Source organism: Panthera onca, chromosome B2 (assembly GCF_046562875.1).
Source record: "Panthera onca isolate mPanOnc1 chromosome B2, mPanOnc1 haplotype 2, whole genome shotgun sequence".
In the NCBI taxonomy this organism is placed as follows: Eukaryota; Metazoa; Chordata; class Mammalia; order Carnivora; family Felidae; genus Panthera; species Panthera onca.
Genome location: NC_138343.1, coordinates 68,203,850 through 68,221,019, shown reverse-complemented (window position 1 = coordinate 68,221,019; position 17,170 = coordinate 68,203,850). Strand labels below are relative to the sequence as shown.

The 17,170-nt window shown below is 39.4% G+C and overlaps 1 protein-coding gene across 2 annotated transcripts in view; it reads left to right on the top strand.

The window, feature by feature from the left end:
• Positions 1-17,170, top strand: part of IMPG1 (interphotoreceptor matrix proteoglycan 1) — a 137,966-nt gene that overhangs the window by 38,157 nt on the left and 82,639 nt on the right. For both annotated transcript variants that reach the window (XM_060615995.3, XM_060615996.3), the window contains exons 5-8: positions 1,412-1,476; positions 2,070-2,149; positions 7,809-7,961; positions 13,683-13,741. In XM_060615995.3, coding sequence (XP_060471978.2) covers positions 1,412-1,476; positions 2,070-2,149; positions 7,809-7,961; positions 13,683-13,741 — 357 coding nt within the window. The remainder of the gene's footprint in view (positions 1-1,411; positions 1,477-2,069; positions 2,150-7,808; positions 7,962-13,682; positions 13,742-17,170) is intronic.

Genomic DNA, 17,170 nt, shown 5'->3' with positions numbered 1-17,170 from the left:
GAGTGATGGTCTAGATTGCCATTGTTGTGGCAGAATCATACCCAGTGGCAGAGGATAAGGAAATAACATCTGACACAGGGTCCTGTGCAAAGTGGGCTGTTGACTTGTAACTAATGCAATAGCCAGCACTTTAATAACTATTCTTGGTTATTTTCTTTTTAACAGCAAGGTAAAACAAGGATACCAAAGTTATAATAGTAGGAAAGATCTTTCTATAAACGAGACCTATAAAGTGGAAAAAAAGGAAAATTGTCTAAATCACAAATGCTCTAATGTTTGATATGAGATCTTTATAAATATGATATCCATACAAACTATTTCTGAAGCACATAGCACAATACCAGCAGAAAAGAACAAGAATACCTCATTCCTAAACAGTCTGAATTTATAGTTAGCCTGTGTGCGCCAATATAGTCCTCCATGTTTACATCTATTCTGACTGGTCAGAGCCATGCCAGGCCAACAGATGGTACTTTGTATACCATCCCTATTAGCCCTTTGGCCGAATTGAGTATATTAGAAATATGTAGATGGTCTCATTATCTACAGCCAATGTAGATGTCTCTATAACAGCATAGCACCCATCCATTCCCTTTGGTCTTCCCATCAGCATGAGCCACAGAAAATTGAATCAAATATATTGGTCAACTATGACTACATTGTACTAACATAGACACGAGCTATTAAAACCTGATAGCTAATAGTAACAAATCTTTCAGTGAGCTTAAAAAGATATCACTACTGCTATTCCTTTCTACATAGAGTTTGCTAGAATGAGCCAACATCATATGCAGACAGCTTTATAACCATGCCCTTGGACTTGCCCTTAGATATTTTCCAGATGGCCACCGCATAGCCTGCAAAGCTACCCATAACTCTTGCAGGCAATGGGTGTGTCCAGAATAGGATTTAATATATCTGGACTATCCAGAAATCTCTCTCTTTCCTATTGCTGTAACCACAAGACTTACTCTAGTAGATAAACTTAAGCATTCCCTGGATTTGCAGGTTTGAGGATCTGAGATTTTAGCAAGAATATTCAGTCATACATAGATCATGTCATGCAATTATCTTTGATGTTAAGGACACAGTATAAGCACAATGAGACTATAAAACATCAAGCCCAAAGACCAGTTTTGCCCACAATGAAAGTGCTCCCCAGAACCACATGAAAAATGCTTATGGGAAAGCCCTGGAGCCAAATATAACCATTTTCAGGGGTTGTTTGAATTTGTCTTCAATGGAAATATATTTGAAGATTACTTCTATATTGAAAAAATAGGCAAACCCAGTTTTACAGGGTTTTCCTCTAATTTTAAGTCTATTGAGTATAGGAAAAGTAAATAAATTTCCCCTATTGTCATCAAGCTCCTTTTCACCATCTCTTTTCTCTTTCCTATTGTGCTAATAGAAAAGATGAAATCTCTACAGAGAAGACATTAGGAGCACCTGGTGAAACCCCTGTGTTTTCTCCAGGTAAGCTTAGACCTCCTCATTCACCTGTTCCTGATTATCATGAAAGAGAGGGAAGGGAAAAAATTATCATGGAAGTATATTAGTTAAAAAGCAATCCTTAATTGAAGTTGACAAAATTTATAATATACTTTCTTAAAAATAACTGATATTTCTAAATGTATAAAATAATTTAGGTTCATTGTATAAATCTTGGAAAATTTAGAAAAGAATAAAGGTAAAGTGAAATCACCCATTATCTTACAACTTGGAGACAATCATCGCCAATATTTTCAAACAAATAAATTCAAGATAAGCATCCTTTATATAGTCACAAAAAGAAAAATTAACCAGATCTCATTGGCAAACCATTTAACTGAAACGTATCTAGAATAGCACCAAACTTGGGTCTAGATGAGAATGGAGAATTCAACGGACCAAAAGTATGAGTTGTATTTTTCTCAAGAACATATTTATGTAATCTTAAATGAGTTAAGAATGCAGCTCATATCTGTAAATTCCAGAATGACAGAAAGAGTATATGAAATTTTGACTTTGTTCTTATATAAACTTCTCCAATCTCATTCTGTGCCCGTAATTTTTTTTAATTTCCACAGATGTCTCCAGTGTCTCGCTTGGACCCTTCCCTCTCACTCTTGGTGACACATTCCTCAACGACACCATCATGCCTACAACAGTAAGAAGTTCTGAGAGTCAATCTAGCTCTTCACATGCCTGTTTTTGTTTTATTGGTAAAACAAGAAAAGAGAATGGATGAACTGGCCATTCCATATTATTAGTGCTGCATTTTTATCACTCCAAGTAAGAGTCAGTGACTTTGTTCTATTCAGTATTCTCACTTCTTCTAGGGACTGAGGGGAAAAACCAGATTGAAACCTAGAATAAGTTGAGAGGAATTATAAAAAGCAGCTTAGTTATAAACTCCAGGAGGGTAGGGGCCCTTTTCTCCCCAGTACCTAACAGAACTGCATATATAGCAAGTACTCCCCAAGCATTAGAATAAATGAATGGATAAACCTATCAGTCAATCAATCAGCCAATCAGTCAAGCTCCTTCACCAAAGTGTACTCTCATGCTGACACTAAGGGTAGAAGTTTTGCTTCCAGGCATGGCCAGCATAAATGGGTCAGATAAATATCAAAATGATTGAAATCCTGCATGTTAAATGCGGAAAAGTAAATGGTATTCACAGGCAAAGAGAAGCACTGGCCACTGCTCTCTTTGTGTGAAAGGAATGCAGGAGGAGAGGATATGTTACAGAATTAATTGTTGGTTGTCAGAAAAGGGGGACATTTTTTTAAAAAAAAATTTAGTGTTTTATTTATTTTTGAGACAGAGACAGAGACAGAGCACCAGTGGAGGAGGGGCAGAGAGAGAGAGACATAGAATCCAAAGCAGGCACCAGGCTCAGAGCTGTCAGCACAGAGCCTGACATGGGGCTCGAACCCACAAACTATGGGATCATTACCTGAGCCAGAGTCTGATGCTCAACCAAATGAGCCACCCAGGTGTCCCAGAAAAGGGGGACATTTTAATCACTTCAAAATCTTTGAGCCAGACACTTGATGTTGAAGCCAGGAAACACTGCCCTCTTTCCCCAGGAGTGTCAGCATCATGGCAGCACACTGTGGGCAGCAAGTTCAGCAGGGGGCAGTCCAGGGGTGACACATACTTCCCTGTGGTCTGAGAAACTTTGCTGGCCCTTACCTCCCTGTGAACCTCTCTGCAAGGTCAAAGCCCAGACAGTGAGGGCAAGAAGTTCAGTCTCACCAGCTCTACATGAAAATTCAGGGATGAGAACCCTGCTGGCCTGTAGGCCAGATGGCTGCAGATTTGCTGGAACTATTGCTCTAAACAAAGAATTAAATTGTTCCATTTTTCTCCAAAATACTATTCCATGAACAGTGAAAAGTGCTGTTGAAAAAAATTATTGAGATTAAATATATTCACTATAAAATTTCAAAGACAACTCTAGTTCACTGTCTCTTTTCTCGTATTACTTATGTCTCATATTCTTCAAAATCTAATATATGTCCCCCTTTCTGCAGTAAATATCCCCTGAACATTTCATTTTATATTCATCAAATCCTCCTCTTACCTTTTTTACCACCCACATCTATCACTCATTCTTTGGCTCAGCAAACATTTTACTAAAATCCTCTGATGTGCCAGGCATTGGGGTATGTACCAAAGATTCTAAGATGAATAAGACATGGTTCCTGCCTTCAAGAAATATATAATGCAAATAAGTACAACAAAATAGTCTTAGTGTGTACTTGAAGATGGCAGATATATAGAATGGAGCAAAATGATAAGCCAGGACAGGTTGCAAAGGATGTGACTGCTAATCATGTATATTCACAGAGAGTTTTGTGCATAAATGACCACATTATTTTTTTTTACTTTGGGAGAGTTAATAAACTATGAGAATCATACTGGATTCGAGGAGATTATATGTGGGGTGACAAGATTAGCATATAAAAAGACTAGGTGAGTATGACATACGTACTAAATGAGAAATTCAGGTATTATTCACTGCTCCAAGAGATTAGAAAGAGGCAAAGGTTTCTACCCTAAATGATCAGAGGAAATATTATGTTAAATGAACCATAAGGTATTAGTAAGAAGTAAAAAAATGTGTGTATATGGTGTGTGTGTGTGTGTGTGTGTGTGTCCTTATGTTTTAGTACTGGAAGTGAGCATGGGGAGCAGTGAGGAAGGTCTCTCCAGTCAGGAGACTAGCACAAGTAATGTGGTATCTCATCAACAGTTAGCAAGCTATCTGGTAGTCAGGGCAAGGAGAAATGACACAGATTAAAATTGTTTAAGCAGCAACAATTCCATTTATGACTGCACCAAAAGTAATAAGATATCTAGGGATAAAGCTAACCAAAGAGGTGAAAGATCTGTACTCTGAAAATTAAAAAATGCTGATGAAAGACATTGAAGAAGACACAAAGACGTGGAAAGACATTCCATGTTCATGGATTGGAAGAACAAATATTGTTAAAATGTTGATGCTACCCAAAGCAATTTACACATTTAATGCAATCCATATCAAAATACCACAAGCATTTTTCACAGAGCTAGAACAAACAATCCTAAAATTTGTATGGAACCACACAAGACCCCAAATAGCCAAAACAATCTTGGAAAAGAAAAGCAAAGCTGGAGGCATCACGATACTGGACTTCAAGTTATATTAGAAAACTGTAGTAATCAAAACAGTATGGTACTGGCACAAAAATAAACACATGGATCAATATAAAACCCAGAAATAAATGCACAACTATATGGTCAATTAATTCTGACAAAGCAGGAAAGAATATCCAGTAGGAAAAGGACAGTCTCTTTAACAAATGGTGTTGGGAAAACTGGACAACAATATGCAAAAAAAGAAACTGGACCACTTTCTTACACTATACACAAAAATAAATTCAAAATGGATTAAAGACCTAAATGTGAAACCTGAAACCATAGAAATCCTAGAAAAGAACACAGCTAGTAACCTCCTTGATATTCTGCATAGCAACCTTTTTCTAGATATGTCTCCTGGCACCAGGAAAACAAAAGCAGAAATAAACTACTGGGATTACATCAAAATAAAAAGCTTCTGCACAGAAAAGAAAACAATCAACAAAGCTAAAAGGTAACCTACAGAATGGGAGAAGATATTTGCAAATGACATAACTGATAAAGGGTTAGTATCCAAAATATGTAAAAAACTTACAAAACTTGACACCCAAAGAACAAATAATCCAATTAAAAATGAGAAGACATGAACAGACGTTTCTCCATAGAAGACATACAGATGGCCAACAGACATGTGGAAAGATGTTCATCATCACTTACTGTCAGGGAAATGCAAATCCAAACAACAATGAGATATCACCTCACACCTGTCAGAATGACTAAAATCAATAACACAAGAATCAACAGTATTGGTGAGGATGTGGAGAAAAATGAACACTCGTGCACTATTGGTGGGAATATAGACTGGTGCAGCCACTTTGGAGAACAGTACAGAGTTTCCTCAAGAAGTGAAAAATAGAACTACCATACAATCCAGTAATCACACTATTGGGTATTTACCCAAAGAATACAAAAACACTAATTCAAAGGGATACATGTACCCCTATATTTATAGCAGCATTATTTACAGTAGACAAGATATGGAAGCAGCTCAAGTGTCCATCAGTTGATAAATGGATAACGATTTGGTTCAATGGCATATTACTCAGTCATAAAAAAGAATGAATCCTGCCATTTGCAACAACATGGATAGAGCTAGAGAATATAATGCTAAGTGAAATAAGCCAGTCAGAGAAAGGCAAATACCATATGATTTCACACTGTGGAATTTAAGAAACAAAACAAACAAAGGGAAAAAAAGAGAGACAGAGAGAGGCAAATCAAGAAAAAGACTCTTAATTATAAAGAACAAACCAATGGTTACCAGAGGGAGGTGGGTGGGGGAATAGGTTAAATAGGTGATGGGGATTAACAAGTGCAATTGTTGTGATGAGCACAGGGTGATGTATGAATCACTATACTGTACACCTGAAACTATTATAACACTGTATGTTAACTAACTGGAATTAAAATAAAAACTAAAAAAAATTTAAGACATTGTACTTGGGCCCACTCAGTAGTTGAGTTAAAAAATAAATTTTAATGAAAAAATATATATAAAATAAATAAAATTGTTCAAGCAGATTGTTATCAGATTGTGGAAAGCCTTGAATGTCAGGAAAAAGAGTTTGAATTTTTATCTCATAGGTAATAAAGTATTACTGAGGGTGCTGGCTGAGAGGCGCGGAAAATTAATCCAGTGGCTGAGGATAAATAAGAAGACTTCTCACTAATACATCTAAAGAATTTATTTAAATATCTCATGTGAACTTAAATATGCCTAGTGAAATGGTAAACTTGTAGAGGATAATGCTATAGGCCATATTTTTCTTCTAACTTTCCACAGGTCCTAACACTGTCCTACACCCATACAGATCCTTATGTGTTATTTTGATGAATGAATCAACGAAATCTTTTCGTTAAACAAACGTCAGTAGTCTGGCATCCTCCATGTGCCCTATTAAAGTTAGAGGTGTGTGTCTGTCCACTGCCATGGAAGAGAGGGGCTTGTAATATGAAATGAGGAGAAACTACATTGGCTACCACCCACATGAGTTTTGTCCCTCATGGCATTTTCCATTGGTTGGTCTCCTCTTTCAGCTTCCATAGCTGATGTCACTAATAAAAGACTAAGTGCATTACCAAAGAAATTCAATTTTCCACAGACATGTTTTTTACTCTTTTAAAAACCTTTCAGATTTCACAATCATCTAGGTACCCAATACTGAAAATCTGTCACACCCCAAGTTTGAAACTCAGCTCCAGGCTTGCTCTGTGCCCTGGGAGCCCATGTGAATTCAGAACAGTGAGAGACTCCTGCTTGTTCCCAGTCCAAAGGGCAAAAAGGATGACCCCTTGGCCAAATCCAGGTCCTCAGAAGAGTATTTCTGTTTTTAGCCACATGCTACCAAAGGTGGCCCAAATATGCCATTCCTTCTGAGAGATATTTCAAATCCTCTCTTGACCTGACAGTGCTCACTAACTAGCTTTAATATGAAGTTTGGGCACAAATGGTCTCATTAAACCAGTCTAGACTCTTCTCTAAAGAAGATTGTATTAAATAATACCTCAGCATCACATAGGTTATATTGTATAATCCAGTCTTCATCAAAGAGCATTCATAGTTACACAAGAGTGTGGCACAATCTCAGTAATGCTCCAACAGTATATATGAATTATGTGTGTGTGTGCATGTGTGCAAATGTTTTCATGAAGAGCACAGAGTTCTAACACTACAGTGTCCTCAAGGATTCTAAATAGTTAACTCATTGGAGCTTTGGTACTTTGTCTCTCAATGAAATTCAGAGAACACTTCTAGTTAATAAGATTTTAATTCTAAAAGTACTTGAGGGGCGCCTGGGTGACTCAGTCAGTTAAGTGTCTTACTTCAGCTCAGGTCATGATCTCATGGTTCATGAGTTCAAGCCCCGCATTGAGCTCTGTTGTGACAGCACAGAACCTGGAACCTGCTTGGGATTCTTTAATATGAAGTTTAGGCACGAATGGTCTAATCCTCTCTCTGCCCCACCCCGGCTCGTGCTATGTCTTTCTCTGTCTCTCAAAAATAAATAAACGCTAAAAAAAATTTTAAAGCACTTGAGCCTTCATTATCCACTTTTTGAGACAATATCAATATATATTATATAGTATTACCATATACTTATAGTTTATATTAATAGAAGACCTTTTATTTTCTAACTCAGGAAAGAAAAATAGAATCCACTAAGGTATACAAAGGCCCACTGGAGCAGAAGGTGGAATTGAGCATCACTCTAGCAAACCAGAGGTTCACGGCAGAGCTCGCTGACTCCCAGTCCCCACATTATCAGGAGCTGGCGGCCAAGTCTCAACTCCAGGTAAGTGAACCCACCCCACACAACCACAGCCCAAGTCATGACTCAGAATCTGGGAGCCAACAGGACCTAAACCCTTTGAACTAATAGTTCCAACTTCTTGTGACCAGGCATTCATTTTCAACCAAAACTGCTTTCATTTTAATCAAAAACTGCAATGGGTCCCAAAATGTTAGGGCAAATTCATCTCTAGAAAAGTTTTCTATTCTAGCTTCTCTTTTTTTTTTTTTTTTAATTTTTTTTCCCTTAATGTTTATTTATTTTTGAGAGAGAAAAAAAGAGACAGAGTACGAGCAGGGAAGGGGCACAGAGAGAGGGATACACGGGATCTGAAGTAGGCTCCAGGCTCCGAGCTGTCAACACAAAGCCTGAAGCAAGGCACGAACTCGTGACCAGCGAGATCGTGGCCTGGGCCAAAACTAAGAGTTGGATGCTTAACTGACTGAGCCACCCAGGAGCTCCTCCAGCTTCTCTGTCTTAAAAGTCACTTACATTTAGGTTTTCTTTAAATATTAGTAGGTCTTTAAACCTTCTTTAACAGAGAGCCACTACACAGGTATTCTATACATCTAAAATGTTCATGTAAGCACCAATTAGGGAACATGCTGGGTTGAAATATGAATTTTAATTCATATTTGTCTTACATAATGTATATCCACTTTTGCAGTTTGATGCAATTTAATGACATGACACTCTTCGTGGGTGATAAGTGTAAGGCAGTAATGTTGTCCATGTCGTCCACTAAACTTCGGAGCTGTTCCAAGATGTCTCTTCCATCTCGGACTCTCATCATATCTGCCTGCCTCTTCATTTCCTGCAGGATGAATCTAAGCTACTCTGCTGACCGTGGCATCTATACACCATGATAAAAGCCCTGCCTTCCTTTCCAGCCTCATCTTCCCATCCTTCCCATCCCCCTCCTTTGCACTCTACAGAAATACAAACTGCTTACAAATCTTTTCTCACCTTTAGCCTTTCCCTGTGTTGTCTCATCTGTCTGGAATGTCCTTTCCCTGAGTTTCATTTTACAAAACTTCATCAAGGAAAGTTCTGTCTCAAACCATTCTGGATTCAGTCAGTGCCTCTCCTCTGAGCTAAAACACGGTGCCCACTGTTGCCACAACATTTATCACCCTGTCTTGAGATTGTTTCTTTACACGTCTGTGGCCTTTGTGGTCTCTGTTTCTCCCTCTTCACCTGCCACCCTCACTATCTTCAGGCTCTGAGTGTCCCCTTGAGGGCAGGAACTGTTTCTTTCATCTCTGAAGACTTAACCTCCTAATACAGAGCTTGGGATGCAGTTAACTACTCAGTGACCGTAAAAATGCAACTGAAAATAGAAGCATTCATAAGAAAACATAACCATGAACTTCACTTATGGAGAGCCTGGGTGCCCAAGCATCTCACTCAGCATGGCCAGGGAACTTGTCATACTTGGAGAAATCAGTGCTTACCTCCTCTCAACTGGAGAGAAGATAAATAGGCAAAAATATTAAACCTCCAACTTCCTCCTGCATCAGCGTTCAGTCAATAAAATGTAAAGAATCATTTCTACAAACTTCAAAGAGAAAGCATCAGCATGGGGTGTTTATGAACCAGAGAAGTACTTAGACACGGATTATTAGATAGAATGAATTAAAGAATAGTCTGTTAACTTTCTATTTGTTCTTGAAATATTCTCTTCAGAAAATCTTTAGTATAGTCGGAGTATCTTCAAAATTGCATAGTTGGCCAAGATTCCAATTCAGGCAGCCTGGCACCAGAACCCCTACTCTTAACCATTATGCAATACTTCCTATTTTTCCCAAATAAATATTTATGAGACAGGGATTTTTGTATCATCATCAAATTAACATGCCCATTCTAGACTCTGAAAAACTTATTAGCCAAATAAGAGTATGTCTTGCTGGGTCTTGTTCCAGAGACCCATCACATCAGTCCTGCGGGTTCCTCTGCATGGTCACTGGCTTCTCTGAGATGGAGCCCCTCTGGTTAGAGCATCTGTTCCCTTTCCAGGCTTCTGAGCAGTCCAGACCACCCAGCAGCTTGCCAACAGATAACCAACCCACTCCACCACTGCCCATACTTGCATTAGCAGAGCCATTCAGGCCTAATCAGGAATTAATGGACAGTGCTTTGAAGTAATTTAATTTCCACAATAAACCTAATGAGCAATTTAATACAAATGTCAAAAGGAATGCTTAGCTGTTGTCTGAATGCTTTCTCCTGTGCAAACGCTCATGAGAACTCAATACGGCTGCCTTTTTATAGCCCCTTGAACATACATTCCAGCAGAATCAGGGAGGCCCCTGTGCATTTAGTATTATTAATAAGGTTAACTGGGCACTTAATTAGCAATTTAATGGTTAGCACTCCGTAATTGGAGGGTCCCCAGAAGATTATTTGGCAGAATTAACTGAAGGCCTTTGTCATCTCCTCCCTAGATGCCTTCTGCACCCTCCTAAGCAGAGCTGAGTCTTAATCGATCACAGACAGGTTCACAAAGAGGGCATGAACAACAAAATTCCTCTCTGCTGGAGCCAGTGCTGTGGAGCACTCTTGGAGGGGAGGACGGCTCTCCTTGGAGATGTTCCCCACTGCCCATGCTGCAGCTGCGGGCTTCTATGGGAGCAGTTCTGTTTTGATTGACTGTTTTCATCCATACAACAGCACCTCTGGTATCCTGGACACGAAAGAAGGACAAGTCAGGGTCCGAATCTTCCACTCCAGAAACTGCTGCTCACACTTAAACATCTAGTCTAAGGTGTTGTTACTGGAATGGCATGACAACTGCCTTGGGGACCAAAAGCTATTTGTCACAGAAAGCCAGAGCAGACCTGAGGCATGTACACAGCTCTTTCCTACCTGTCTCGGTAACAAAGACCATCTCCTCAGACCTAAACTCCTAGTTCTCCTCTGTTAAGCCTGTGGTGGGGGTGGTCATGGAGGCACAGAAGCTTAGTACTCAGCATCCCTGCCCTTGACCCCTACAGGGACCCTCATCTTGTCCTTTCCCCTCACTGGGTCTTTCAAAAACAACTGACTGAAGTCTTGCTCTGCCCCTGTCAGGCTCCAAGTTATGTGGCTACTGAGGAAGTAAAAGAAAATTGGACTACCAAGGAGCTAGTAATCCAGTAGAAGATATAGAGACTAAGTGAATCAAAAATACAATATCATCAACTCTTTGCCCACTGTGTGTCAGGCATTTATTAGTTATTCCTTATAGGAGCCTTATAATACAGGTATTGTTATCCTTTTTGGACTAAGGAGATCGTATTCAGAGAGATGAAGCAATAAACTCAAGGTCTTACAGCTAGAAAGGAACAGAACCAATATTTAAACTCAGGCCTACACAGCTATCTCAGCACCCAAAACCTAGGCTACATTCCTCGCTGCAGTTACTATATACTGAGGGAATGAAAACTAATTTTAATATTGGTGTAAGAAAATATGATTTAGCTGGTAAATCAGCCTGCTGGAAAAAGAAATCTATGACACACTTCAAAGGCCAATGTAAGTGATTTGGGGATTATCTGTGCATCACTGCCCTAGTCCTTGGCATAGATAATATGGAATCAGCAGTAATTTTAGATACAGTGACAATGCAGCAGCATGTTGATGAGTTTAGAGAATGAAGAGATCCACTCAAGTCCATTAAACAAAATTTGCTGAGTCCCTGCTATGTGGATAACGGCCTGCTAGGTACTGGGAAGGAGGGAGATGAAGATGAATCAGACACAGTCCCTGAGCCCAAGGAGCATAATCTCAGTGAAGGAGCCATTGTGCAGCTCATAGACTGTTTTATGGGATATACTGTAACAAGTTCTAGAGCAGTAGGGAGAAGAAATCATTGAGCCTGACTTTAGGGCTCTACAAATTCTCAATAAAGAATATGCTTGAGCTGGCTTTGAAATATGGCGGTATAGGCAGTCAAGGAGCAGAAGATAGAAGTTGCATCTTGGGCTAAAAGGGGGAAAAGTCATAGAGGTCTGGAGGAAGTACATGTTGTAATTTGAGGAGAAGATAGGTGTTAGTTTAGTGTCCTGAGAGGACACAATATTGGCCAAGAGGGTAATGATGACAGGAAGGGCAAATGATAAAGTGCTTGGGGAATGGAAGGTTAGAATGTGCAGGACCTTAAATGCCATTCTCAAGGAACTTATTCAATTGGCAGTGCAGCCCATCAAGGGATTTTTAGTGAAGAACAACAGATATGGAATGATTACCTTGGAAATAAAAATGTGGTCAAGGAGACATCTCTATTCCTCCTGCCCTAGCATATCCCCTCCCCCTGCCAAAAAAAAAAAAATTCTGCTGTCTTTCCTCACACACCCCTAGAAAACCATTTCAACAATATAAAAAGGGAGATATGGAAGGTATGCCTGCCATGAGAATAAGAATGTGATGGAAACAAAATGTATATGGGGTTCAAACTACCAGGAGTTAATGAATGGATGTGATGGGCACAGAGAGAAGGTATTAGGGTTTCTGGGTCTTCTGGCATGGAAGACGATAGGTGTTTATGAACCAGACTGGGATAGAGAGCGCTGGAGGAAAGGCGGATTTGGAAGGAAGAGAATAACTCTGGTTTGGATGTATTTAGTTAGTGGCAAAGTTGGGATATTCACATGTAGAACTCAAAGCTATGTCTCAGGTGATCAGTGAAGCTATGGCAGAAAATGAAATCCCCAAGGAGGGGCAGAGGGGAGTGGGCACAGGGAAGGGAAGGTGGTGCCAGGTTCCTGCTCACCTCCTCAGCCTCACTTTCACCCTGCTCTCCCTTCCAAGCTTCGCTACTAATACTATCCCTTTCTCTTGGTCTCTCTTGCCTCCCAGTCCATGCGGGAGTAAGCTGGACGGAGCAGCGCCTATGTGGCAATGTGTCCCCAGAGCCTAGCACAGTGCCTGCAGTCAAACTTACTGAATAAGTGGGAGGGTGAGATAAGGAGGCTAAGCATCTTTATATTTAAAGCAGAGAGTGCAGACGAGACTAAGATGGAGTAAAGAAGACTGAGAAAGTGGTCGTTGAGATAAAAGAAGAACCAGAAAATAAGCAGGCACACCATGGAAGAGAAATGGAAAATGCCACTGGATTTGGAGAGAGCCAAGAGACAACAGCCTGGAGAAAATCCTCCCCACTGGGTGAATCCAGAGGCAGAAGCCAGACCGTAGTGGGTCAGGAATAACTGAATATAGCAATTATAAAATATTCCTATAATATGCTTCATTAGCAAGGTCAAACTAATTAAGAAAATTTATTATAAAGTCCACATAAATCTACCAGTGAATCTAACCTATTAGAGTCTGCCTGTACCATTTTATTTAGATATAGCAGCCATTTTGACTTTAGTAACCTCTTTAACATATTTTCCAAATCACATAATTCAACTCAGAAAATATTATAGTTATTCTTTGTGTATAAATAAAAATACTGTAGCCAAAAAAGTTTCTTCCAAGTGCCACCTTAAAGTTTTTTCATATTTTATATAAAGTAACCATGAAAGAAGATCAGAACTACCCAATTGCAGCTTTTAAATAAATAGCAAAACACTTTCCTCTGGGTTTCAGAAATTACCAAGAACAAAGCGTTTGGCCTCAATCGTTGCTTCAATTTTCCATTTTCATTTATTCCCCCTAACTCATCAGAAGTGTTGAGACTTTTTCAGTTAGGAACATCTGACCTGGTACAGCCAGAGCGTTTCATAAATTTCTTTCTTTCTGCAGATGCAAAAGGTATTTAAGAAATTTCCAGGATTCAAAGAAATCCATGTGCTAGGATTTAGGTAAGTAAGAGGATCGGACTCTTCTCAATTTTTAAATTACTTTTTCCCTATCCTCTTTTAAAAGCAGTGTCATGAGGAATATAAGGTTCTTCTCCCCCCAGTTGTTTAACCCTGTCAAATCCTGAAAACTGAATACATTTCAGATAAAGGAATTGTCTAATTAGAACATGACTCTAGGGGCGCCTGGGTGGCGCAGTCGGTTAAGCGTCCGACTTCAGCCAGGTCACGATCTCGCGGTCCATGAGTTCGAGCCCCGCGTCAGGCTCTGGGCTGATGGCTCGGAGCCTGGAGCCTGTTTCCGATTCTGTGTCTCCCTCTCTCTCTGCCCCTCCCCCGTTCATGCTCTGTCTCTCTCTGTCCCAAAAATAAATTAAAAACGTTGAAAAAAAAAAAAAAAAAAAAAAGAACATGACTCTAGGTGATTTTTTAAGGGGGTAACACAAGAGCTGTGTTCCTTCCTTCCTCCCTCTGGAGCCAGAAACACTGCTCTCTGCAGAGAGCTCATCTGCTGTCCTTGGCAATGTCATTAACGAACCTCTTAGGAAAACACCTCAGTAGAGACAGGTCAAAATAAGTAGCAATTAGTTACCTTGGTGTCTGATTTTCTGGTTCCCTATCGAATGTTAAATATCATCATCGTTTAAACAAATCAGGCTGACCCTATGGAATCAGGTGAAACTAATAAAAAGAAGTATCTGTGAGGGGTAAGGGAGTTGAAGGAACAGGGTAGAAAGGGACAGAAGTGGAAGCAAGACTTCCCAGAATATACCTTTTTTTTAATGTTTTTTTTTTTTTATTTTTGAAAGATAGAGTGTGAGCGTGAGAGGGGCAGAGAGGGAGGGAGGCACAGAATCCGAAGCAGGCTCCAGGCTCTGAGCTGTCAGCACAGAGCCCAACGAGAGGATCAACCTCATGAGCGTGAGATCATGACCTGAGCTGAAGTTGGACACTTAACCAACTGAGCCACCCAGGTGCCCCCCCACCGCCAGAATATACTTTTATTATCATTTTGACATCTAAACTGTAGTAATGCATTACCACACAAAAATTTCTAAATTACAATTTTCTTTTGTTTTTTTTTTTATTTTTAAAACAAAATTTTTAATGTTTATTTATTTTTGAGTGGGGAGGGGGAGAGAGAGGGAGACACAGAATCTGAAGCAGTTTCCAGGCCCTGAGCTGTCAGCACAGAGCCTGATGCAGGGCTCGAACCCACAAACCATGAGATCATGACCTGATCCAAAGTCAGACATTCAATTGGCTGAGCCACCCAGGTGCCCCACTAAATTACAATTTTATTTTTAAAATTTTTTTTATTTTTTTCTAAATTACAATTTTAAATAAAGTAAATGAAATTGAAAAACAGTGCCATGCAGGGTTCAGTTATGTTCCCACGGCTTTCCCACAAGCAGGCCTATATCCATTAGCATCTCAACACTCTAATTGAGGTGGGTTCATGATTTTTGACAAGAAGTTTAGCATCCTTTTTCCTTTTTTTAAATGTTTATTTTTGAGAGAGAGAGAGAGCATGCAAGCAGGGAGGGGCAGAGAGAGAGAGGGACAGAGAGAATCCCAAGGAGGCTCCGTACTGCCAGCACAGAGTCCCACATCATGCTCTATTCCATGAACCGCAAGATCATGACCTGAGCCAAAATCAAGAGTCAGAAGCTTAATCCACTGAGCTACTCAGGTGACCTGCATCTTCTGTCTAAGTTCTCATTCAAAACATCTACCAATGGGGCCATAATAGGACATATTTTTTAATGGCCGCAGGGTATATGTGAGCCCTGGCATGACAGAATGAGATTCCCCACACCAAGGGGAATTTGTAAAGTGGGTAGAGAAGGCTTCCCCCAAAGTACTTCCTGGCCCCTTCACCATCTGTTGTGTTAAAGCTATAAGTTGCCCAGAGCAAGTCTACAGACCCACAAAGAATAGCTTCCGGGCGAGCTCTACAGGTGTATTTCTCTCAAAGATATCAGGCCCCTCTGATTTGTGTGACTCCAGAGAAAGAAAATATTGAAAAGTGAAAGTTATAAAAGATGAAACCCTTAATATGTACCAAAGCAGACTCATTTTTCCTTATTTCAAGATGCTGCTCCACAATATTCCATGTGAAATCAGATGGATTAGAGGGAAATAAAAGGTGATAGTGGAATATTCTGCATAGATGGCAAAGTCTTCTGGACAAACCACTGCAGCTAAAAAGCAGATGTTGCATTTAAAGCTGAGGGAAATGATAGGAACAGTCCTTTCAAGTGGACATTATGCCCTCCTTTCAAATAAATGAAAACCTAATAATGAAAAAAAATCTATTTTAGAAGAAAATGAAAGTATTAAGGATGATGAAATTTTGCAAGATAAAGATTTTAAAGATATATCTACTGAAGCTGCATCTTTCCCATGTGTTTATCTCTGTAAGAATTTATTCTTATTTCTGCCAAAGATGTTTATAAAATAAATTTGATCATATATTCCCAATGCTCTCCATTATGGAATGAATATTTAGTCTCCCAGAAAACAGTTGGACCCTGTTAAGCATAAAAGATATGCTTATAAGTATGGCAAGCTTTTAATCATAACTAACAATGCTCAGAATATTGTAAAGTAAACTTAGAATGAAGGAAATTGCTTCCTCATGGAGCCAGATCCCCCAAAACACTATGAGTCTCCTGGTACTGTATTTAGTTCGTTTGTACAAAACCTGATCTATAATTTCATAAGTACATTTTTTATCAGTGACCTCATTTAATTCTCCCAGACACAACTGGGAAGTTATGAGGATGTCTATGATTAACACAATTCTAAGGAGGCACAGAAAAAGATCAACTTTAAATATTGCTTTATCTTGGGGCACCTGGGTGGCTCAGTCGGTTGAGCGACCGACTTCGGTTCAGGTCATGATCTCACGGTTGGTGGTTTCCAGCCCCGCATCAGGCACTGTGCTGACAACTTAGAGCCTGAAGCCTACTTTGGATTCTGTGTCTCCCTCTCTCTCTGTCCCTACCCTGCTCGTGCTGTGTCTCTCTCTCTGTCTTTCAAAAATAATAAATAAAAATGTTAAAAAAATTTAAATATTGCTTTATCTTTTAAAGCAATATGGAAAACTATTACCAACCATTTAATCTAGTCGGAGGGTAGAATCTTTCAAAGGCTAGTTCACAGTTGTCCACAGCAACTTTATTTGTATTAGCAACAGTAGGAAATAACCCAAATATCCATGAACAGAGCAATAGATACACAAATTGTGGAATATTATTACCACAGACTACTACTCAAAAGAGGAAGCAACTATTATAATATACAACAATATGGTTTCATCTCAGAATAAGTATTTTGAGTGAAAGAATACAGAGAAAAATAAATATATTATGATTCCATTTCTGTGTGACTCTAGAACATGCAAACTAATCTATAATGACAAAACAG